The following is a 25140-nucleotide window of genomic DNA, read 5'->3' as shown; positions in this document are numbered from 1 at the left end:
ATAACCAGCTTGATTTCACTGCGCGTTATTGTTTGGCTAGCGCCGACCGAGGTGTTCCTGACGCTGTGGAATCTGTTGGTGTGGCAGCACTCGTTGTTTCGGGCCGTGCTCAGTTCGCTGACGTTGCAAATGGTGAGTAACGAAAAAAGAGAATTCTCCCCGACGGGGAATTGAACCCCGGTCTCCCGCGTGACAGGCGGGGATACTGACCACTATACTATCGAGGAATGTGATGAATGGAAGAAACGTAGGTGGCAGCGCATTATTTAAAATCTCTCAAAACAAAACAAAAACATTGTACGTAATAAGTACATTTTTTCTTAGTTTATAATATCTAGATATTTTTTTTAAAGGTCCTATATGCTATGGGATTCCCTCAGTTTATAAGACTTTTCAAATAAAACTCTAGATACTTGTTTCCCTTGATAGAAACAAACATTTATTTAAATTGACAAAAATTCTCCACCGGCCAACAAGCCTGGAGGCCTTCTGGAGGCTTATGGAAACAGCTTTCAACAAAGCGGAATAGTGCGCCATCGGGTACGTGAACCGAGTCCGACGGAACGGCTGATGCATAACACCCGTGGGAACAAGGAGTCGTACAAACAGTTGCTTAGACAACAAACCCATCTTTTGCGGGATAAGAAGCGCCGCCTGGAAGAGTTGGAGTGCCAGGACATGGATCAGCTGTATCGCTCCAACGAAATACCTAAGTTCTACAAGAAAATCAGTAAATCAGACTCAGTGCGAGTGGATGATCGATGCTACCGGTGCGGAACTCATCAAGTTGAGCTGGGAAAATGGTTGCACCGGTTGATAGTCAACGTCTGGGACACAGAAAAGCTACCAGGTGAGTAGAAAGAGTGAGTCATATGCCCGATCTATACGAGGAGGGGGGCAAGTTTAAATGTGAGAACTCATCGTTATTATCAACGCTGTCGTCTGTCGGAGCGAGCAATGGATTTCTTAAAGACGTATCAAGCGCAGCTGATCAGCACGGTGATGCGCGATATTCAACATGCGATTATCAAGCGATTCAGCCAGTTCATCTGCTTCGCTGACGACATGGACAATGTTGGCAGAACGTTCGAGGAGGTGACTCAAAAGTACACTGTCTTGAAGCTGGAAGCGAAGTATCTGCTGGCAGGAAGAACCGAGTTCCTTAGGGCTTGCATAAGACCAAGCGTGGCGATCGACGGAGACGAGTTCGAGATTGTGGAATAGAACAACTGCTGAAGGGAAATTAGGAGGAGCATCATCGCCGGATTATGCAGGAGAACGGATTTCTGGATAAACTGACTCGACTGATTAAGGCTACCTTGAATGGTGTGATGTGTCACGTGCGTTTCAGGGGAGCTTTCGGACCCCTTTTGATCACGCCGAGGGCTGCGACTGAGTGATGGTTTATTCTATGCGCTTTTTAACATCGTCCTTGAGGGCATCATTCGAAGGGCGGGCATCGAAACGAGTGGCACGATTATGAACAAGTCCTACCAGCTGATTGCTTTTGCCGATGACATCGACATTGTGGCAAGAAACCTGGAGACGGTGAAGACGTGTAGAACTTGTCATGAATACGACTCCATAAGTCTCGCCCCTCTAGCTGTGGATGGTGATTACGGAAGACCCTCACATCGGATCGAGTGCTACGCCGCCCAAAGATGACGATGTCTAGAACACTGATCAGACCTGTAGTCCTCTATGGCAGGAGGACGAACGTGCCCTTGGAACGGAAGGTGCGACGAACGATCTACGGAGTGTGGTGAAGATGCAGGAACCATGAACTGCACGCGTTTCTTGAAGAACCGACAATCGCCACCCAGGCGAGCATCGGGAGGCTCCAAGTATTTGGAAAGTCGCGAAGGCTGGTCAGAACCAGACAACCAAACCGGTAAAATTGGCGTGTAATTCGGCACCGGTGGGAACGCAGCGGGAGGAGTGCACGGTGATTCAAATCGGAATTGGAGGGAAGCAGCCCAGAACCGAGTTCACTGGATACGCATCCAGAGACAATTCATGACCTGAGGGTTGTGCGCGCAGTAAACTGCCGCTCGAATCTAGTCCGTCCCATATGTAAAAAGTGAGTGCTGCGATAACGCCATGAGAAGCTCGAAAAATGTTTCACCTTTTTTACATTTTTAATCAACAATTTTTTAATATTTTTTCAACAATTATTTCAATATTGGTTTAAATAATACCCCTACTCCAATTTTGACTTGAAAAAGTTAAAATTTATGGGTTAATTTGGTAAATTTTCGTGCTGGGACTGACCTGACCTGACCATGAGGAAAAAAGGCAGAATACGTATCGAGTATAACGCTTCCAAATATATAAAAATTAATTAAATATCAATAACTTAAGTATTTTTTTAAGTTCAACAGGCTCTATGAGACATAGTCTGTGGGTTATTTAAAAAAATACACATTTATTTGATCGATTTGTGAGCCTTTTCTAACCAAGAACTGACTTGCCTTTATTTTGCATATGGGACAGCACACAAGTCATTTTTATTTTGGAATTTCTAGAACAAACATGACTTTTTTATTAAATAGGCTTGAAGTAGATGTTAAAACAAGACTTTTGTCGGGTTTATCTAAAAATCGACAAATATACATATGGGACGGACTTGCTTCGAACGGCAGTAAAAGCATTGTATGTTTTTTTTTTCTTTTGGAGACAGAGATTTTCATCATCGTATTTTACCACGTTTCACTTTCTTCAGTGTGAAAAGTTCTCAAGAGAATAGTGATGGAATTCTCTCAAAGCTGCATTCTTCGTGAAGAGCGAAAAGATGCTCTTTCGAGGTGGCTACTTTGGCCATGCTTGGATACTGTGATGCTTCCGGGAAGACTTTCATCACTTTTTACTTTCGTGAATTTTGAGGATTTGGACATCCATATATCGATCAAGGGCAGCGAATGACCGCATACTTTAAAGCCAGAAATTAAAAAAAAAATAGAAAGGACAGCAATATAGGTATCGATTAACCCTCTACAACCGAACCCCGCCTCTCTACGGACTTCGATCTAAAAATTGGCCAAAAATCCATTTTTCAACCAATTGGAAAGAAGAACTGTTTGGAAGTTTGACTTATTTTATGTGACTTTACCATCGTTTAAAAAAATGTTATTTTTTCGGGGGGTCAACTTTGGCTGTGTTTCCTACTAACATTTCCTCTATATTATGTGAAAATGTCGTTATATAGTTACAAAAAATGTGAAAAACGAGCAAAATATTGAAAAAAAAATTACTGTAAAAAATGAAAAATCAGAAACAAAACATAATCTAAGCAAGATAAATGCAAATTTAAATACAGAAAAATAAATAAGAAAAAAAAAAGAATAATTTTTCGCAGAACAAAAGTTGCTCAAAATGACCTCTTGAACACGGGAAAAAATGAAATCAAAATAAAATGTGGGTTAAAAAATCATATTAAGAGCATGCTGTTTATAATTTGAATTTCCTGAAAGATTTTTTTTTAAATACCTTTAATCAAAATTAAATTAAAATAAAGTGATAATCCAACCCGACTCCCTCTCCCCTCTGTTTCCCAGCTCGCCATCATCGTGGTCCTGTACATTGCCAGCGTGTACATCCTGTGGCAACCCCAGCTGTCCACGCCCTTCCTACTGGTCGGCCAAATGCTGTGGGTACTCATCGTTGCGTACGGGTGCAGCTTCCTTGGCGCCCTCCAAGTGCCCGTGTTCCTGGGCCTGCTCACGTACGGCGCCATCGGCCTTATCTACAACATGCGAAAGGACGAAAAGAACGTGAGTTTCATCGACAAGTGGCACAGTCTGTTGGACGTGACGAGCTATCGGTTGGACGAGGGGAAGGTAGAGATTACGTCGCCGGTCAACGGGGGTGACGACACGGTGAATGCGTCGCGGATTGAGGAAATTAAGGCGAAGATGGTGCTGGATGTGACGACTACGCCGCAGCTGTCGAGCACGATGAACGATACTAGAAACACTAGTACGACTGCGAATGCAACCGACACGCTGAACAAGACGACTCCGGACGCGCTGGAGAGTGACTCGTACTTCCGAATACTGTTTTACGCCTGCGGAGCCACCCTAATCTGGATGCACACGTGGATCCTGTTCCTCGGAATCATCCCCGTCAGCTTGCACCTGATTGTGCGAGTCGCCGAAATGCTCGGCATCATCCCGTACTTCTCAACCATCATTCAAACCTACTGGGAACTGCTCAAAAGCTGGCTCTTCCCGCGTCACTCGGCCCTGCTCCCACTCTGCCTGCCCGGAATCCTCCGTGTCAACGGGAACATCCACCGGTACGTGTGTGCAAAATTGCGCTCGTACATTGACGACATCAGCTCGGTGGTGATGATCGGATTTCTCAGCGTGCTGGTCATGCTGGTTAGTGTGTTTGCGTTTACGCAAATCTACTCCGAAACCATCGCGGTGGCGCAGCTGGGAAGTAACCTGGTCAACCGGACGTTGACGCACCGGCCCGAGCTGATCGAGATGCTGCCGATTGGTGAGTAGTTGAACCATTTCACCGACCTACAAAATTTCTGCGCAGACTCAAATTGAACTTCCCAACTAGACCTCTTAGATATACCTTCACGTATACATAACGTCATGATTCGAATTCCCGGACGCTTCGAAACCCGGACTTGTTTGTTTTATCAATTATTTAAATATAAGTTCGCATTATGGATGTCAAAACTGTATTATTTGATGAATTCTAACATCAACTTTCATTCAAAGTTTGTTTGAACGCTGTAGTTAATGCTAAAACAATTAAATAAAATAAAATTAAAGGTTTACCAAAAATGCGAAATATTTCAACTGAAATATTTCATAGGCGTCCAAAGCTCCGGGAAAGCAAAGCAGAAATTTATGTTTTTGATTTCCTTAAATTCTAGCAAATTTTTATATAAACTATCGATTGTTTTGATGTTAACAGCTTATTTGAGACCTAAAGAATGCCATTCACTAACATTTCAGTCCAAATTTGTGCGATTCATAAGCAAAATCGAGTGTCCGGAATTCGAAGCAAAAGTGTCCGGATTTCGAATCAGCTTTTAACAGTGTCCGGGATTCGAAGCACAACAAGCAATTTTAATTTTCAAATTCTGACGAAAAATTGTTAGTAAAGACATATTTTGCACGCATTCTCTTAAAACTGACTGTTTATACTAAATCCTGATGATATTTCTACATTTCCAACTTATTACATGATTTTTTGCCAGCTATAACAAAAATAATATGGTACTAAGTGTCCGGATTTCGAATCATGACGTTATCGACTCAGAATTATTTTCTGAGCAAATGTCTGTGGGGATGTGTGTAGATATGATTTTCTTTCCACACGCATATCTCAAAACTGGTTATGCTATAAAATGTTTTTTTTTGTAGATACAAAAAGGGTGATTTTTTGCATAACCTCAAAAGGCCATGTCTTTTTGTTTACGTGCGAGAGTCGCTTCTGATGCGAAACGCCCGGTTGCCACATTGCTTCAAATGAGAGTCTGCTTGTTTTCTGGAAATGTCTGTTTCAGGTATATTTTTGCCTTCCTCACCTAACTGAGGCAAGGCTATAAAATCACTCGAAAAATGAACTTCTTCATTCGACCTCGTAGACCCACCTTCACGTATACCTATCGACTCAAATCAAATTCTGAACAAATGTCTGTGCGTGTGTATGGCTGTAAGTCCGTGCACCGAACAATATGCACACGATTATCTCCGGACTTGCTGAACCGATTTGGACCGTTTTGATCTCATTCGAGCCGTCGTCACAAGAAAAAAGGGTTTTCCTATAAAAATTACAAAGAAAAAAGAATCGCTTTGCGCAAAGTGAGGACTAAACCAATCGTTCCCAAACTTAGCGGAGTTGTTTAGGACCCCAAAAAGATCTGAAAAATGTCTGCGCTGGAAAATCGATTTTGTTATTACACCCTATTGTCCATGCTCAGTACAAAAAAGTCCCGAACGATATCATCTTGCTTTCCTTTTTGTATAGAAATAGGATTTTAAATAAGGCTGATTAATTTGCGAAATTTAAAAGTGCTGAAATACAGCGCCTGTCATGATCGTCATCTCGAAGCGACTGTCAGTGAACGTACACGAAGCTAAAACGAACGAAATCAAGTACATATAGCACTCAAACAGCTTCTCGACACATGCACATGCTCTCTCTCTCTCTCTCTCTCTCTCTCTCTCTCTCTCTCTCTCTCTCTCTCTCTCTCTCTCTCTCTCTCTCTCTCTCAACTTCACTCTTCCTTGATCATGCGTTGCAGCAATCATTTGAATGCAATCTTTAGGAAGACGATAGGATTTTTGTTAATAGGTCATGACTGAGTTGCGCTCATTCGTTCGTGTGTGAACGCACGAAAGCATAATGTCAAACACAGACCCACGTAGATGAACGAACGAAGGGTTTAGTCAAAGTTCGAGTAATTACCAGAAACACGGACCCCAACTCCAAATTGTGTTCATTCGTTAATTGAAACAATTCATTTTTGATCACCCTTTCAGACATGCAATCGATGGACGACATCCTGGACAACGCGTACAAGTACGGCCGGTCCCACATCGAGCAGTACGTGGACGACATCTTCAACGATACCGATCCGACGCAAGCGAAGAAGCTCAAGTGCCAGATCCTGAGCGTGTGGGACCGAATCATCCAGAGCTGGATGGACCGTAACAACGGGGACGGGTTGGTTGGGCCCCGCGTCACCAGCCAGTCGATTCAGGCTACGATCGATGAGATCTTTATCAATCCGAGTTGGTTTCGTTTCTCCTTTGAGGTCTTTTGAAGAAGACGTTTTTAATCTTGTTTAATGAATTTCAGTTACGAAAGCGGGAATAATCGGCTTCGTGAAGAGCAACATTGGGATGTTGCTCGAGGTGGCCGATTCCTTGTGGATGTTGTTGAGGACGAATCTGACGCTGCTGGCGTCAGCAATTGGGACGTTGGTGTCCGTCATCTTAGGTGGAGGACACGCCGTGTTGAAGTTTCTGTTCCACACGGTATGAAATTAGTTGTAAAATAAGAGATTTCTTCAACCTTCCACATCTCCCCAGATCATCTTCTTCACGACGCTGTTCTACCTGCTGCAGAGCAGCCAGGACCGGTACGCCCCGACCGGCATCACCATCAACAACTCGTGGGGCCCGCGCATCATCCAAGCCCTCGAGGACTCCATCTCGAGCGTGGTCGTGGCCACCCTCAAGCTGGCCCTGTTCCACGGTCTCTTCACCTGGCTAACGCACACCATCGTGGGTGCCCACATCGTGTACCTGCCGGCCGTCCTAGCCTCCATTCTGGCCGCCGCCCCCTTTCTCGAGACTTACTGGTGCAGCGTTCCGGCCTTCCTCGATCTGTGGCTGTCGCAGGATCGCTTCTGGCTTGGGGCTTTCCTGGTTCTGGTCCACTTCATCGTTCCGTCCAACTTTAACCCGATCATCCACTCGGAGATCAAGGGGTGAGTCAACGAGATCTCTCAGTCTTTCAAGTCACCAACCTCCTTCTATTCTTCCAGTGGTGGCCACCCCTACCTGACCGGCCTCTCAATCGCCGGTGGAATGTACCTGTTTGGGTTGGAAGGTGCCCTGCTGGGACCGCTTCTGCTCTGCCTCCTAGTCGTACTCTTCGAGGTCACCATGAGTGCAATCCGCGACTCGCCGATTACGCCCCAGACGCGGTAAGTTGACCCATTTAAGTTTGTCATCTCGGTGTTTGATGTCGTCGGTTCATGTGGTACTTGTTGTTTCATTCCCATTTACTCCCATCCAGCAAGTCCAGCTTGGACACCAACAACGAGCTTTACTCACCCGCGACGACGTAAGTTGGGCTTCGGTTTCTGTTTTTTTTTGGTTATGTCATGCTGCTTTTTATTGATAGTTTTTGTTTAAGAAGTGCTCTCTAGTGTGTAGATTGTAGCATTGGGTTCGGTATGATATACCGAATCGATAGACAAATCCAGCGAAAGCTCAACGCTGCTTTTTGATGGTGAGAGATTTGACAGCTCCCATACTAAATGTCTCGATTTTCATACTTTTTGTTAATTTTCTTTTAAAATAAAATACTTAACATATGAAAACTATATATTTTTGGTGCCCAAAATTCCTGCTGAATCGAATGGTGTACTTATCTCGATTGCAAATTTTTCGAACAGTTTTTATTTTAATAATATTCTAGATACATTTTGTGCACCTAATCAATCAATACTTTTATCATAAATAATCATTTTATTGCTTAAAAATTGAGTTTTCCTGAGCTCCCATATTCAAATATATGGAAGCTGTCATTTCTAACACCATTGGCCACCTAGCGGCCATTTCAAACTGGATTCGTCTATAGGTTGTAACAAAACTAACAAGAGGTTGAAAAGTCGTTTGAATGATAGCCGAAGGCTGTTGCTTTACTAATATTATCTGTTTTAAAATATTTTTTTGACCTTGTTTTTCATAAGCGATAACAGTAACAAGATATAAGACAAAACCTACACGTTCTGAAGCTTTTTGTCTTCCTCACTGAGAAAAGTGTCTAGAAGCAAATCCTGTTACTGGTCAGTTTTTGATGGATCTAAGCTAAATCGACCCAATTCTCAAAGGTAACCAAAATATTCAAGATAGCGTCCAATATGGCGACTGAGTACGAAAATCAACAATAATAGCTTTTATCTATGCTATCGGCTACTCAATTAAAACTAATTCAGGGTCACTGAACACGAATATGACCCCTGGAATACTTCAAAGTGAACTGGAAATGTGTAATCCAAGATGGCGGCCAATATTAAAAAAATATTAAAGCTGGCTGGTTACGGCCAAGCGACCACTTAAATGTAACTATGGTAAATATTGATCCTTGCACTGTAACTTGGATTTTGCACGCACTTACTAGGCACACACTAGGCAACTAGTTTATTTTTATTTACACTTTCAGTCGCATTTTCCGCCACACTTTCGCACTTTAAAATTGCGATTGACAGACAAAAACCAAGCAAACACCCTCAGCTGGCTTTGATCATTTTTAAGGCAATTTTAAATTTCCCAAGCCAGTTCGACATGACGCAATAGTCCGATCGATAGCAATAATTTAGTGCAAAGTCTAAGTAAAAGTGGAAATTTTTATTATGCAAACCACGACTAACGTTCTAAAATGACTAATGAAAACATGTTTAGCTCAAAAATATTATTGTTTCCCGCTTCGAGCTTTGTGAAAAAGTGGTCTCGGATCTTGCTAAACAGTCTGAGCTGTCAAAATACTGTTGCGCCAGGTTCAAACATTGCCCCAGAAAAAGAGTGTTTTCCGTAACATTTGATCATTTTAAAAGAAATTATCACTAAAAGTTGAATTCCCAAAATACGTATTTTTTATTTTCGATTTTTTTAAACTACAAACAAAAAAACTCACACTTTTTGACAGTTTGACAGTTTGTCTGCATTTCGTCAGTCTGCATACAGTTTATTTGTTTGTCATAATCTAATACCTCCTTCATACAAAATTGTTATGTAAATTTATGAAATTCTGTATCTTGGCTGGCTGATCGATTTTTTTGCCTTGAGCAAAGTTGTAAGTTATGATTAGGACTTTTCGAAAAGAATTGATTTACGAAAAAAAGTTTTTTTTTTATTAATTTTTTTGTACTAAAAGTTGAATTCCGAAATATATTTTTTTTCTTTCGATTTTTTTTTATATGTTTAAGGAAACTAAAAAACATCTTTTGAGCTATAGTGCGTGATGGTGCAAAATCTAGTTCCGTAGATATTTTTAATTTTTGACAAAAAAGTGTTTTTTTTAAATCGAATTGAATTAGCATCGAAAAGTACTTCTTGAAAGAAAAGCAACTTCGAAAACAATATTTTTGAAAAGTTGCAACTATTTTCAATGTTACGAGTTAAACTTTTGTGAAAGTTTCTGATTTTTTCAACAAAAATAATTTCGAAATTTTCAATAAAGCATTACTTTTGAAAAGGTCTACAAATAAATAAAATCATTCATTTCATATTTTAAACCAAATTTTAAAATTGAAAAACAAAATAAAATTTGAGACTCTATCTCAGAAACTAACTGTCCGATTTTCGAAGTCTCAGAAAGACATTTGTAGGAAATTTTCTCCATTTTTTTTTTTCAGGAGTGGATTTTCTTCATAAAGCATTTATGAAAACGAAAACTCTTTTAATTTTCGAAAATTATAACCTAAAGGTGACTATAACTCCAAAACGGTGGATTTTATCAAAAAATCGATAAAGTACTTTTCGATTGCAATTTTTGATTTACACATTTTCTTTTTTTAATTACCGATTATTACTCCTCATAAGATCAGTGAGTGCCGAGTGAATCAATAAAAAAATAGTATTTTTTGGAAATTTTAATTTTTGGATATGTTTTAGATGACAAAATATGCAATTTTTTTTTGGCTTGGACACAATTTGGTCAACAGAACAGAAATGATGCAAATTTTCGATAAAAATCGTGATGAATAACATGGAAAGAATCGAAAAAAAATTACTTCATTTTTAAATGTAAAAGTAAATTTGCAATCGAAACCTTAATTTTGAGTTTGTGCACCATTTTCAAGTAGGTAATAGCCACCTAAAATTGATTTTTGTTGATAACCTGCCTTGTTTACCTGTAGAAGTCATGACCAAGATTGTCCATCTCTGAAAAGATCAGAAAATTTTCTACAGATTTGCTTCAAAGACATTGAAGATTGGACCAATAGTTGCTGAGATACAGCCTCTGAAAGAAAAGCAAAAAATTTAAAGGTCCAAGGCGTCAAATTTTGAAGAGACGATAACTCAGCAAAATTGCGTTCGATTTTCAATGGCAAAAAGGGAAAGTATCATGAAACATTCCGATCTTTCGAATAAAAATATTTTCAAAATTTTCAAATTAACCTCATCTTTGAAAAGGCCCAAAACCATTTCTAGAGTTTTTTTTTATTAGGTCCTATAAACATATGAAAGACAATAGTTTATTGGTCCTTTTCAAAAAAAAAACTCTGGATTTGTTTTCGATCATATTATTATGGAGTTTTTTCCTGATCGAATTGGTATCTTCGTCAAATTTGTAGGTTATGATAAGGCTGGTACAAATTTTATTTAAGATTTTAGTCCCTCAGCTACGGTCCGTGTGAAATAAAATTTGCGTTGGCCTAAGCTCGTGAGATTTCCAGAAAAGTGTCCACGTGGTTTACGGATGGTCCCTTGTCGGACGCCTTTATTTTTACCAAGCTTTGACTTTAGACACTTGGAAAAAAATCGAAACATATTTTTGTATGAACTTGCAATAAAACTGTGTTTCATTGAAATTTTGATGAAGTGAATCGTTTTCAAATTGTAACCATTATAATTTAAAAAATAGACTCATTTTTGCCTATCTCTAAAAAATATTTTTTTTTAAAGTAGAACGTGTGCACTGATGTTTTGTCTTTTATTTTGTTTGTTGTAGGTGGAAAACTTCATTGCCCATTTGTATCATTTGTTTAGTATTGTTCATCGTAGCTGCCTTAGTACTTCCATAGCCTGTTTCATTAGTCGATTCAAGTTGTCCCCTTATCTCATTAATGTTTAAGGATTTCTTTAAAAATAAAAGTATATTTACCGTCCAAATTTAACTTTTTTCTAAAATAATATTTATTTTCACAAACTATTTTTCTTTCGTTTATTACTCTTCTTTTTTCCCTTCCTTTCTTTCGAAAACATCAACAACATCAAAATCCAAAAAATCTTCTATGTGTGTTTCTTGGGTACAACACTACTTCAGTTTGTGTAAAGAGTGGCAAGCGTTTGTCCACGGGGAAGTAAGTAACGGCAGCGGCAGTGTTGCCGGTGGTGTGGTTTCTAGCTCCTCTCCCCCTAAACTCAAAAGTAGCTCGCCACTGAAAGTCGCTTGAGCTCGTGACTCCTCCACACCTCACTAGAGTGATAGAAAACTGAGAATGTGTAGGCATGAAAGTTAGATTTTTGGGTTTTTTTATTTTATTTTAGTTTTGTTGGTAGTTTGGTTCTTTTTGTTTTCTTTCATCTTATTTTTGTTTTTTGGCTTCCTCTCCGAGGAATGCCATATAAAATCACTTGAAAATTGGCCAAAAAATTGCACTTCGATTTCTCGGAAATGGCTGAACGGATTTGGACACTTCCGGTTGCATTCGATCCCTCTTAGCTTCCGATAAGTCGCTATTGAAAATCTTCCCCGTAGCCCTTTCCTGTCAAAAGATATTTACGAAAAACGATTTGCAAAACTAAAATGGAAAAACAAAAAACGATGAAAAATTTTCAAAATTGCTTCATTTTTGCACAACTAGGTAGTCTGGAATGTCCTCCATCCACGGCTGAAACGGGACAAAAATCCATTGAAATTAGCCAAAGTTACAGCCACTTTAAGAAAACTGTTTGCATTCAGCCGCCTCCAAATCGACTAAAACGTGGCCAAAATTAACCAAAATTTCGGCATGTTGCACATTTTTGTAAAGCTTTTTCAAAACCCAATCCAATGAGATACATATCTCGACGAATTATTAGGCTTAGTCGCTAATATCTGCACTAAACTGCTATTTTTGACGATACCAATGCATTATCACATGCTGGTTCGCCCATCCGGCTAAAAAACCCAGAACTATTATACTTCACTCGAAAGCATTTTTCATCGTGCTTCGAATGTCATTTTAGGAAATAAAATTCCCTTTGTGAATCGCGTCCAGCATGCAAAGATTCCGCCGACCTCAAATCAGGTCCAGCATGGCCCCAAAAGTCGAGCGGCCGGAAGATTGCTCGAAAAACCAAGTCGAGCACCTTCCGGCCGGAAGATTGCTCGACAACGCGCAGAGAGAAAAAAAAAAACAAATCAGCTCAGAGAGCGAGCGGGAGAGAACGAGATTCGAACCCACGGCCAAAAATAAAATTCTAGGGCGCGCCCTAGCTCACTACGCCGACTCGACTTGTTGAGAAGAGTGCAACAAGAACGCGACCAACTGGTCGCAATTGGTTTACGGCAGATTATTTTATTTTGGGGGAACCCGAGTTTTGGCTTCCTCTCCGAGGAATGCCATATAAAATCACTTGAAAATTGGCCAAAAAATTGCACTTCGATTTCTCGGAAATGGCTGAACGGATTTGGACACTTCCGGTTGCATTCGATCCCTCTTAGCTTCCGATAAGTCGCTATTGAAAATCTTCCCCGTAGCCCTTTCCTGTCAAAAGATATTTACGAAAAACGATTTGCAAAACTAAAATGGAAAAACAAAAAACGATGAAAAATTTTCAAAATTGCTTCATTTTTGCACAACTAGGTAGTCTGGAATGTCCTCCATCCACGGCTGAAACGGGACAAAAATCCATTGAAATTAGCCAAAGTTACAGCCACTTTAAGAAAACTGTTTGCATTCAGCCGCCTCCAAATCGACTAAAACGTGGCCAAAATTAACCAAAATTTCGGCATGTTGCACATTTTTGTAAAGCTTTTTCAAAACCCAATCCAATGAGATACATATCTCGACGAATTATTAGGCTTAGTCGCTAATATCTGCACTAAACTGCTATTTTTGACGATACCAATGCATTATCACATGCTGGTTCGCCCATCCGGCTAAAAAAACCCAGAACTATTATACTTCACTCGAAAGCATTTTTCATCGTGCTTCGAATGTCATTTTAGGAAATAAAATTCCCTTTGTGAATCGCGTCCAGCATGCAAAGATTCCGCCGACCTCAAATCAGGTCCAGCATGGCCCCAAAAGTCGAGCGGCCGGAAGATTGCTCGAAAAACCAAGTCGAGCACCTTCCGGCCGGAAGATTGCTCGACAACGCGCAGAGAGAAAAAAAAAAAACAAATCAGCTCAGAGAGCGAGCGGGAGAGAACGAGATTCGAACCCACGGCCAAAAATAAAATTCTAGGGCGCGCCCTAGCTCACTACGCCGACTCGACTTGTTGAGAAGAGTGCAACAAGAACGCGACCAACTGGTCGCAATTGGTTTACGGCAGATTATTTTATTTTGGGGGAACCCGAGTTTTGGCTTCCTCTCCGAGGAATGCCATATAAAATCACTTGAAAATTGGCCAAAAAATTGCACTTCGATTTCTCGGAAATGGCTGAACGGATTTGGACACTTCCGGTTGCATTCGATCCCTCTTAGCTTCCGATAAGTCGCTATTGAAAATCTTCCCCGTAGCCCTTTCCTGTCAAAAGATATTTACGAAAAACGATTTGCAAAACTAAAATGGAAAAACAAAAAACGATGAAAAATTTTCAAAATTGCTTCATTTTTGCACAACTAGGTAGTCTGGAATGTCCTCCATCCACGGCTGAAACGGGACAAAAATCCATTGAAATTAGCCAAAGTTACAGCCACTTTAAGAAAACTGTTTGCATTCAGCCGCCTCCAAATCGACTAAAACGTGGCCAAAATTAACCAAAATTTCGGCATGTTGCACATTTTTGTAAAGCTTTTTCAAAACCCAATCCAATGAGATACATATCTCGACGAATTATTAGGCTTAGTCGCTAATATCTGCACTAAACTGCTATTTTTGACGATACCAATGCATTATCACATGCTGGTTCGCCCATCCGGCTAAAAAACCCAGAACTATTATACTTCACTCGAAAGCATTTTTCATCGTGCTTCGAATGTCATTTTAGGAAATAAAATTCCCTTTGTGAATCGCGTCCAGCATGCAAAGATTCCGCCGACCTCAAATCAGGTCCAGCATGGCCCCAAAAGTCGAGCGGCCGGAAGATTGCTCGAAAAACCAAGTCGAGCACCTTCCGGCCGGAAGATTGCTCGACAACGCGCAGAGAGAAAAAAAAAAACAAATCAGCTCAGAGAGCGAGCGGGAGAGAACGAGATTCGAACCCACGGCCAAAAATAAAATTCTAGGGCGCGCCCTAGCTCACTACGCCGACTCGACTTGTTGAGAAGAGTGCAACAAGAACGCGACCAACTGGTCGCAATTGGTTTACGGCAGATTATTTTATTTTGGGGGAACCCGAGTTTTGGCTTCCTCTCCGAGGAATGCCATATAAAATCACTTGAAAATTGGCCAAAAAATTGCACTTCGATTTCTCGGAAATGGCTGAACGGATTTGGACACTTCCGGTTGCATTCGATCCCTCTTAGCTTCCGATAAGTCGCTATTGAAAATCTTCCCCGTAGCCCTTTCCTGTCAAAAGATATTTACGAAAAACGATTTGCAAAACTAAAATGGAAAAACAAAAAACGATGAAAAATTTTCAAAATTGCTTCATTTTTGCACAACTAGGTAGTCTGGAATGTCCTCCATCCACGGCTGAAACGGGACAAAAATCCATTGAAATTAGCCAAAGTTACAGCCACTTTAAGAAAACTGTTTGCATTCAGCCGCCTCCAAATCGACTAAAACGTGGCCAAAATTAACCAAAATTTCGGCATGTTGCACATTTTTGTAAAGCTTTTTCAAAACCCAATCCAATGAGATACATATCTCGACGAATTATTAGGCTTAGTCGCTAATATCTGCACTAAACTGCTATTTTTGACGATACCAATGCATTATCACATGCTGGTTCGCCCATCCGGCTAAAAAACCCAGAACTATTATACTTCACTCGAAAGCATTTTTCATCGTGCTTCGAATGTCATTTTAGGAAATAAAATTCCCTTTGTGAATCGCGTCCAGCATGCAAAGATTCCGCCGACCTCAAATCAGGTCCAGCATGGCCCCAAAAGTCGAGCGGCCGGAAGATTGCTCGAAAAACCAAGTCGAGCACCTTCCGGCCGGAAGATTGCTCGACAACGCGCAGAGAGAAAAAAAAAAACAAATCAGCTCAGAGAGCGAGCGGGAGAGAACGAGATTCGAACCCACGGCCAAAAATAAAATTCTAGGGCGCGCCCTAGCTCACTACGCCGACTCGACTTGTTGAGAAGAGTGCAACAAGAACGCGACCAACTGGTCGCAATTGGTTTACGGCAGATTATTTTATTTTGGGGGAACCCGAGTTTTGGCTTCCTCTCCGAGGAATGCCATATAAAATCACTTGAAAATTGGCCAAAAAATTGCACTTCGATTTCTCGGAAATGGCTGAACGGATTTGGACACTTCCGGTTGCATTCGATCCCTCTTAGCTTCCGATAAGTCGCTATTGAAAATCTTCCCCGTAGCCCTTTCCTGTCAAAAGATATTTACGAAAAACGATTTGCAAAACTAAAATGGAAAAACAAAAAACGATGAAAAATTTTCAAAATTGCTTCATTTTTGCACAACTAGGTAGTCTGGAATGTCCTCCATCCACGGCTGAAACGGGACAAAAATCCATTGAAATTAGCCAAAGTTACAGCCACTTTAAGAAAACTGTTTGCATTCAGCCGCCTCCAAATCGACTAAAACGTGGCCAAAATTAACCAAAATTTCGGCATGTTGCACATTTTTGTAAAGCTTTTTCAAAACCCAATCCAATGAGATACATATCTCGACGAATTATTAGGCTTAGTCGCTAATATCTGCACTAAACTGCTATTTTTGACGATACCAATGCATTATCACATGCTGGTTCGCCCATCCGGCTAAAAAACCCAGAACTATTATACTTCACTCGAAAGCATTTTTCATCGTGCTTCGAATGTCATTTTAGGAAATAAAATTCCCTTTGTGAATCGCGTCCAGCATGCAAAGATTCCGCCGACCTCAAATCAGGTCCAGCATGGCCCCAAAAGTCGAGCGGCCGGAAGATTGCTCGAAAAACCAAGTCGAGCACCTTCCGGCCGGAAGATTGCTCGACAACGCGCAGAGAGAAAAAAAAAAAACAAATCAGCTCAGAGAGCGAGCGGGAGAGAACGAGATTCGAACCCACGGCCAAAAATAAAATTCTAGGGCGCGCCCTAGCTCACTACGCCGACTCGACTTGTTGAGAAGAGTGCAACAAGAACGCGACCAACTGGTCGCAATTGGTTTACGGCAGATTATTTTATTTTGGGGGAACCCGAGTTTTGGCTTCCTCTCCGAGGAATGCCATATAAAATCACTTGAAAATTGGCCAAAAAATTGCACTTCGATTTCTCGGAAATGGCTGAACGGATTTGGACACTTCCGGTTGCATTCGATCCCTCTTAGCTTCCGATAAGTCGCTATTGAAAATCTTCCCCGTAGCCCTTTCCTGTCAAAAGATATTTACGAAAAACGATTTGCAAAACTAAAATGGAAAAACAAAAAACGATGAAAAATTTTCAAAATTGCTTCATTTTTGCACAACTAGGTAGTCTGGAATGTCCTCCATCCACGGCTGAAACGGGACAAAAATCCATTGAAATTAGCCAAAGTTACAGCCACTTTAAGAAAACTGTTTGCATTCAGCCGCCTCCAAATCGACTAAAACGTGGCCAAAATTAACCAAAATTTCGGCATGTTGCACATTTTTGTAAAGCTTTTTCAAAACCCAATCCAATGAGATACATATCTCGACGAATTATTAGGCTTAGTCGCTAATATCTGCACTAAACTGCTATTTTTGACGATACCAATGCATTATCACATGCTGGTTCGCCCATCCGGCTAAAAAACCCAGAACTATTATACTTCACTCGAAAGCATTTTTCATCGTGCTTCGAATGTCATTTTAGGAAATAAAATTCCCTTTGTGAATCGCGTCCAGCATGCAAAGATTCCGCCGACCTCAAATCAGGTCCAGCATGGCCCCAAAAGTCGAGCGGCCGGAAGATTGCTCGAAAAACCAAGTCGAGCACCTTCCGGCCGGAAGATTGCTCGACAACGCGCAGAGAGAAAAAAAAAAAACAAATCAGCTCAGAGAGCGAGCGGGAGAGAACGAGATTCGAACCCACGGCCAAAAATAAAATTCTAGGGCGCGCCCTAGCTCACTACGCCGACTCGACTTGTTGAGAAGAGTGCAACAAGAACGCGACCAACTGGTCGCAATTGGTTTACGGCAGATTATTTTATTTTGGGGGAACCCGAGTTTTGGCTTCCTCTCCGAGGAATGCCATATAAAATCACTTGAAAATTGGCCAAAAAATTGCACTTCGATTTCTCGGAAATGGCTGAACGGATTTGGACACTTCCGGTTGCATTCGATCCCTCTTAGCTTCCGATAAGTCGCTATTGAAAATCTTCCCCGTAGCCCTTTCCTGTCAAAAGATATTTACGAAAAACGATTTGCAAAACTAAAATGGAAAAACAAAAAACGATGAAAAATTTTCAAAATTGCTTCATTTTTGCACAACTAGGTAGTCTGGAATGTCCTCCATCCACGGCTGAAACGGGACAAAAATCCATTGAAATTAGCCAAAGTTACAGCCACTTTAAGAAAACTGTTTGCATTCAGCCGCCTCCAAATCGACTAAAACGTGGCCAAAATTAACCAAAATTTCGGCATGTTGCACATTTTTGTAAAGCTTTTTCAAAACCCAATCCAATGAGATACATATCTCGACGAATTATTAGGCTTAGTCGCTAATATCTGCACTAAACTGCTATTTTTGACGATACCAATGCATTATCACATGCTGGTTCGCCCATCCGGCTAAAAAAACCCAGAACTATTATACTTCACTCGAAAGCATTTTTCATCGTGCTTCGAATGTCATTTTAGGAAATAAAATTCCCTTTGTGAATCGCGTCCAGCATGCAAAGATTCCGCCGACCTCAAATCAGGTCCAGCATGGCCCCAAAAGTCGAGCGGCCGGAAGATTGCTCGAAAAACCAAGTCGAGCACCTTCCGGCCGGAAGATTGCTCGACAACGCGCAGAGAGAAAAAAAAAAAACAAATCAGCTCAGAGAGCGAGCGGGAGAGAACGAGATTCGAACCCACGGCCAAAAATAAAATTCTAGGGCGCGCCCTAGCTCACTACGCCGACTCGACTTGTTGAGAAGAGTGCAACAAGAACGCGACCAACTGGTCGCAATTGGTTTACGGCAGATTATTTTATTTTGGGGGAACCCGAGTTTTGGCTTCCTCTCCGAGGAATGCCATATAAAATCACTTGAAAATTGGCCAAAAAATTGCACTTCGATTTCTCGGAAATGGCTGAACGGATTTGGACACTTCCGGTTGCATTCGATCCCTCTTAGCTTCCGATAAGTCGCTATTGAAAATCTTCCCCGTAGCCCTTTCCTGTCAGAAGATATTTACGAAAAACGATTTGCAAAACTAAAATGGAAAAACAAAAAACGATGAAAAATTTTCAAAATTGCTTCATTTTTGCACAACTAGGTAGTCTGGAATGTCCTCCATCCACGGCTGAAACGGGACAAAAATCCATTGAAATTAGCCAAAGTTACAGCCACTTTAAGAAAACTGTTTGCATTCAGCCGCCTCCAAATCGACTAAAACGTGGCCAAAATTAACCAAAATTTCGGCATGTTGCACATTTTTGTAAAGCTTTTTCAAAACCCAATCCAATGAGATACATATCTCGACGAATTATTAGGCTTAGTCGCTAATATCTGCACTAAACTGCTATTTTTGACGATACCAATGCATTATCACATGCTGGTTCGCCCATCCGGCTAAAAAACCCAGAACTATTATACTTCACTCGAAAGCATTTTTCATCGTGCTTCGAATGTCATTTTAGGAAATAAAATTCCCTTTGTGAATCGCGTCCAGCATGCAAAGATTCCGCCGACCTCAAATCAGGTCCAGCATGGCCCCAAAAGTCGAGCGGCCGGAAGATTGCTCGAAAAACCAAGTCGAGCACCTTCCGGCCGGAAGATTGCTCGACAACGCGCAGAGAGAAAAAAAAAAACAAATCAGCTCAGAGAGCGAGCGGGAGAGAACGAGATTCGAACCCACGGCCAAAAATAAAATTCTAGGGCGCGCCCTAGCTCACTACGCCGACTCGACTTGTTGAGAAGAGTGCAACAAGAACGCGACCAACTGGTCGCAATTGGTTTACGGCAGATTATTTTATTTTGGGGGAACCCGAGTTTTGGCTTCCTCTCCGAGGAATGCCATATAAAATCACTTGAAAATTGGCCAAAAAATTGCACTTCGATTTCTCGGAAATGGCTGAACGGATTTGGACACTTCCGGTTGCATTCGATCCCTCTTAGCTTCCGATAAGTCGCTATTGAAAATCTTCCCCGTAGCCCTTTCCTGTCAGAAGATATTTACGAAAAACGATTTGCAAAACTAAAATGGAAAAACAAAAAACGATGAAAAATTTTCAAAATTGCTTCATTTTTGCACAACTAGGTAGTCTGGAATGTCCTCCATCCACGGCTGAAACGGGACAAAAATCCATTGAAATTAGCCAAAGTTACAGCCACTTTAAGAAAACTGTTTGCATTCAGCCGCCTCCAAATCGACTAAAACGTGGCCAAAATTAACCAAAATTTCGGCATGTTGCACATTTTTGTAAAGCTTTTTCAAAACCCAATCCAATGAGATACATATCTCGACGAATTATTAGGCTTAGTCGCTAATATCTGCACTAAACTGCTATTTTTGACGATACCAATGCATTATCACATGCTGGTTCGCCCATCCGGCTAAAAAACCCAGAACTATTATACTTCACTCGAAAGCATTTTTCATCGTGCTTCGAATGTCATTTTAGGAAATAAAATTCCCTTTGTGAATCGCGTCCAGCATGCTAAGTTTCTGTCGTCCCTAAATCAGGACCAGAATAGCCTCAAAAACGTCTTCGCCAAGCCAAGACAAGTCAAGTCATTTCGGGAAATGACAATATGTAATGTGTTCTTAGATACCTATCCATGAGCCATCGATCGACTCCGTTAGCGATACACTTTTTACCCTTTCTTAAATTTTCGCTTTAGCTGTAGAAGGTGAGAGCGGAATGCAAGGCGAGAGAAGGAGAGAGTTTACGGAAATTTTGACTCGTTCGAGCACTGCATAGGGACGTGGCGTTACATCGTGCTGCCATCTGGTTTTTTTAAGTGCAAAAGTGCTGAGTCATCGTCTAAAAATAGACGGCGTCCTATCTCGCCCAGCAAAATGAAGTCGATAAAGTAGTCGGTTTCGATAAGAAAAAGTGGAAAACGTGGTCTAAAAATAGTGACGCCATCCCCCTATGCCGTCACGGTGTAAAAACTCGCGTGCATTGCTTACATGGATTTTCGTCGACGAACATGGGCGTATTTTACTTCTACTCGGATTGAATAGCATTCGATTTAGTAAGTCTCTAGACTATATACTAAGTATTCTGCTTTCAGTCAAAAAGGATCGCAAAGTTATTATTTTAAATTGTTTTAAAAATCCATTTTAAATCCTTTGCGGTGGTACAAAGGGTCATTGTACCCAGAAAATTAAGCTTTATCATTGTGAACAATAATATTACCAATTTAGTTGAATTTTAGAACTCAATCAACGAATCGCCTCTATATATACATGTACATTCTCAATACATTTATTTGTGTATGAACCGAGAAGAGGAAGCCCCCATTCACCTAGGTGGATTAAGTAACGTTTTTTTTGTAAAATTTTCATCACCATCTAAATCTAGCAAAACTCCCGCGAATTACCTAACCAGGACCAAGGATGGAAAGTTCCTCAACTCACCGATCGTGCTTAATCATACCGGGGGAAGGCTTCTTCACTGAATGCAATTTCACCCAACTCTCTGTACATAACTGACATTTTTGAGATTTTTTATTTTACATTTAACCTGCTTAAATCACACAATTGCATACTAATTTAGAGACCAAAAAAGAAATCCACAGACTCTCTTCTTGAAAATGCCATCTATCTTTTCAAACGAGCTACTAGCACTCTCTAGACTGCCATCTGTTGGCCACTAGTCAAACCAACAGCAATTTAGCAGATACACATTTGCTGGGCTCGAAAAATAGATGGCGTTGCACTTGTAACTAAAACCAGCTAGAATTTTATGTCCCCCACTCTCTCCCATAGTTACTTGTCTCGTTCTAACCACAAACCAAAAATCGTCTTGTCCCACGTACCTCTCTTTTTTCAATTCCATGTCTGCGCTCGTTTCCGTCCATGTCCATGTGTGTCTGTGTGGTTCGTGTCTGTGCTAAAAACCCGATATCCGAATCCACACCCAACAAAATAAAAGGACAAACTATCGCTACGGTACCTTCCCCGAGATGGTGGACACGTCCGGAGCGGGACTTCTAGGCTTTCCGCCAGCTCAACGGCATCATCCGTAGAGGACCTGCTGGGAGAGGAGTGAGGAGGAGGAGCGGCTTTTTGGTTTGTGCCAAAGTGGAATTGTTCGGACGTCGGACTTTTTTGTAATAGTTGTACGAAGGCTAATTGATTAATTTAGTGGTGCTTAAGCGAAATGCAGAACAGGTTAGTGCATTACGGAAACATTTGGACGAGCTTTCGCTGTAGTTTTAAACTATTATTAGATGTTACCAAAATGATCGGATCATTAGTAAATGTAGGTTGAACACACAAAATTGAGCAAATTATTTTTGAAACAAGATCTTCAAGTTAAGATCTGAACGATAGTATTGAAAAAATAATAATTCCTGCTTAGATTCCATTGGCATTTTTAAACTTAAGAGGAACAACTCGATGAAAAAGTACCACAAAATCGTAGTTACCTGAACTGCCCATGTTCGCATAAATGTCCCATATGCAAAAACAGCAAGCTGAGAAAAACGCATTTGAAGTTTGTCCCACACATAAGGCTACGTGTTAAGTTTTCACAAAAAAACTGGATTTCCTCCTGATTTCTAGAACAAAGTACTGGATGTTATAGATGTTGAAAGAGCACACGATTTTGAACCAAACTGCATCAATAACTCAAAAGTGATGAAAATGCAAATGGGACATTTATGCGATCATGGGCAGTGAAGAAAAGTAGTGAGAAAAATTTATGATTGAAAAATAAGAGTTTTTTGAGTAAAATAGATTGTTTCTTAAACTATTTATAAATTGACTAGTACACTTAACCCCCGGTTGCTAGTCACTTTTTAGTTTGTACCCCGTTGGTTTGAAAAAATCAAAATGAAAGTGACGAACTGTCACTTTATTTTCTAAATACGATTTAAGGGGTTACATACATGTAGAAAATCACAAAATTTTATATTACTGAATATTTGTTAAATCCACTCAAAAGATGATTGTTAATCACTCCTGAAAGTTTCATGAAGATATTTCACGATTAAATTGAGTAAGAGGCGATTTATGCTCAAAATTTCGCCATGCGCAGAGTGAGCTGTCAAACTTTGTTGGCGTTTTTCCCTAAACCCCGAGTTGATTTACGGGTGCCACGGTATCTCGAGATGGGATGGACCAAATTGGCTGAAATTTGAGGTGAAGACTCTCAAGATGTATCCCGTGTGCGTGGCGAAGCCCTTATTTTTAAAATCTGCTTAAAAAAATATATAAATCAAAAACTAACGGATTTTTATATGAAAAACACAAAAATATTTTTTACTTTTTTTAAAATAAACTTTTTGAAAATCGTGCTTCGTCATACACACGGAATCGGTTTAACGAGTCTTCACCAAAATTTTGAGCCGATTTGGTCAAGACAGTGTTGAGATATCGTGGCACCCGTTTTTTGAAACTGCTAACTTGAAATTGCTATATCTCGGCAATGATGCAACCAAATATCTTCAAATTTGTTTTGTTAGAAGGTGAAAATGTATATTTTAATGCCCTGAAAAAAGATTTAAAAAAAAGTTAAAATGTGTGCTCATACTAATTTCTGACTTTTTTGCCGGAATACATGTATGTAACTCCTTAAATACAATCCAGACTAAATTATCCAAAGCCCAAAGTTACGATTATCCGAAGGTTTCAAACAAACTTGGCAAAATCGAAACAATTTTTTTTTAGTTTTCTTATTTTGAACATCAAATTAGAGTTCAGCGACCCCATATAAGTAAAATTCAAGTCGTTGATTGCATGTGTTCTAACTAATTACAATTTAAATCCCCAGATCACTTTAAAGTATTGTTGTGCAATATTGTATTTACCCAAAAAAGACAATAGAGTCCAGGCTCGATTATCCGAAGTTGGATTGTCCACGATCGTTTCCAATGACCGTGAGAAGATGCCAGAAAATCCATTTACGAGCTAGGAGAAATATACCCATTTTAAGCCTAATAAGCGGTCGTGTTTGAATGATGCTGGATAATCTGGAGTGTTCCTTAAAATTCACTAAAACCAAGTACACCAACGAGTAGAGCAACTTTTTGTGAACATTTCTGGTTATTTTCACTTTTCTTAAAAGTTATGCTATTCCTTTTACAAGCATTTAAAAAAAATATTTCAAAAATGCATTCTAATCAGTCGAGTGCATTGGGCCACGCCCATTTTTCTATTTTCAGCTTAGTTCTTTTTTTCTTCCAGCGCTCTTTTGGGTCTGCTTAGTGTTGCCAAAATTGATGAAATTTTAAGCGAACACTCACGAAAAGTAGCATTTATAGAGAAAGTTTCCTGGCAACACCACAAGCGCTGCTGGCACCCGTTTTTTGAAACTGCTAACTTGAAAATGCTATATCTCGGCAATGATGCAACCAAATATCTTCAAATTTGTTTGGTTAGAAGGTGAAAATGTATATTTTAATGCCCTGAAAAAAGATTTAAAAAAAAGTTAAAATGTGTGCTCATACTAATTTCTGACTTTTTTGCCGAAATACATGTATGTAACTCCTTAAATAAAATGCGCAAATTTGATTATTTTCCGGGCAATTGTGACCGATCTTTTTTCTGTAGGGTTGTTAGCTTGCCAAAAAGGATCAAAAAAACATTTTTAAAACAAAAATATTTTTTTCAAAAAATAAAGTGTAACTAAAGGCATTTTAAATTCAGTTTGGCATGCAAAAAATCTAGGTGAAAATAGCCCAGAAATGTTCAAATTTTACATTTTAGAAAAACAGAATGTTTTTCACGGAGAAAAAAGAGTTCCCAAAATCATGAACAAGCGTCCGTGTCCGTTTTCTCCGTGTTGACAGCAGAAAACCCTGCCTTACACCCTTACCAAAAATCATGATTTTTTGAGTTCCAAATCCCACTTTTCATACGAATTTTTCAGTTCAACCCATATAACCATTTTTATGGTTGTAGTACCTGAACTCAAAAAATCGTATGAAAAGTGGGATTTGGAACTCAAAAAATCATGATTTTTGGTAAGGGTGTACCTTATCTAGTCTGTATACCTTGAGTCGGGTCTCATTGTTGTTTGAATGTTGAGCTCGGCATTCTTTCGCGTCATCTTCGTGTCC

The 25140-nt window shown here is 40.2% G+C and overlaps 1 protein-coding gene and 1 non-coding gene across 2 annotated transcripts; one reads left to right on the top strand and one right to left on the bottom strand.

Annotated features, from left to right (window-relative positions):
- Positions 1–6: 6 nt before the first annotated feature.
- On the top strand, positions 7–23632 carry LOC120427181 (transmembrane protein 245-like). Its single transcript, XM_039592039.2, has 9 exons — positions 7–132; positions 3555–4500; positions 6507–6758; positions 6826–7004; positions 7059–7459; positions 7517–7678; positions 7771–7818; positions 11749–11785; positions 22011–23632. The coding sequence occupies exons 1-9, from the start codon at positions 130–132 to the stop codon at positions 22125–22127; spliced, it is 2145 nt and encodes a 714-aa protein (XP_039447973.2). The 5' UTR covers positions 7–129; the 3' UTR covers positions 22128–23632.
- On the bottom strand, positions 156–227 carry Trnad-guc (transfer RNA aspartic acid (anticodon GUC)). Its single transcript has one exon. It is a non-coding gene; the product is annotated as a tRNA-Asp (tRNA).
- Positions 23633–25140: the final 1508 nt, after the last annotated feature.

Source organism: Culex pipiens, unplaced genomic scaffold, assembly GCF_016801865.2.
Source record: "Culex pipiens pallens isolate TS unplaced genomic scaffold, TS_CPP_V2 Cpp_Un0013, whole genome shotgun sequence".
Lineage (NCBI taxonomy): Eukaryota > Metazoa > Arthropoda > Insecta > Diptera > Culicidae > Culex > Culex pipiens.
The sequence above is the reverse complement of the archived record's forward strand: the minus strand, read 5'-3'. Positions and strand labels throughout refer to the sequence as shown.

Bases quoted from the DNA above. Each gene is read 5' to 3' on its own strand.
- LOC120427181 (XM_039592039.2), top strand. The intron at 4,501-6,506 runs GTGAGTAGTTGA...TCACCCTTTCAG, and splicing joins GATCGAGATGCTGCCGATTG to ACATGCAATCGATGGACGAC. The intron at 7,819-11,748 runs GTAAGTTGGGCT...ACACTACTTCAG, and splicing joins CTTTACTCACCCGCGACGAC to TTTGTGTAAAGAGTGGCAAG.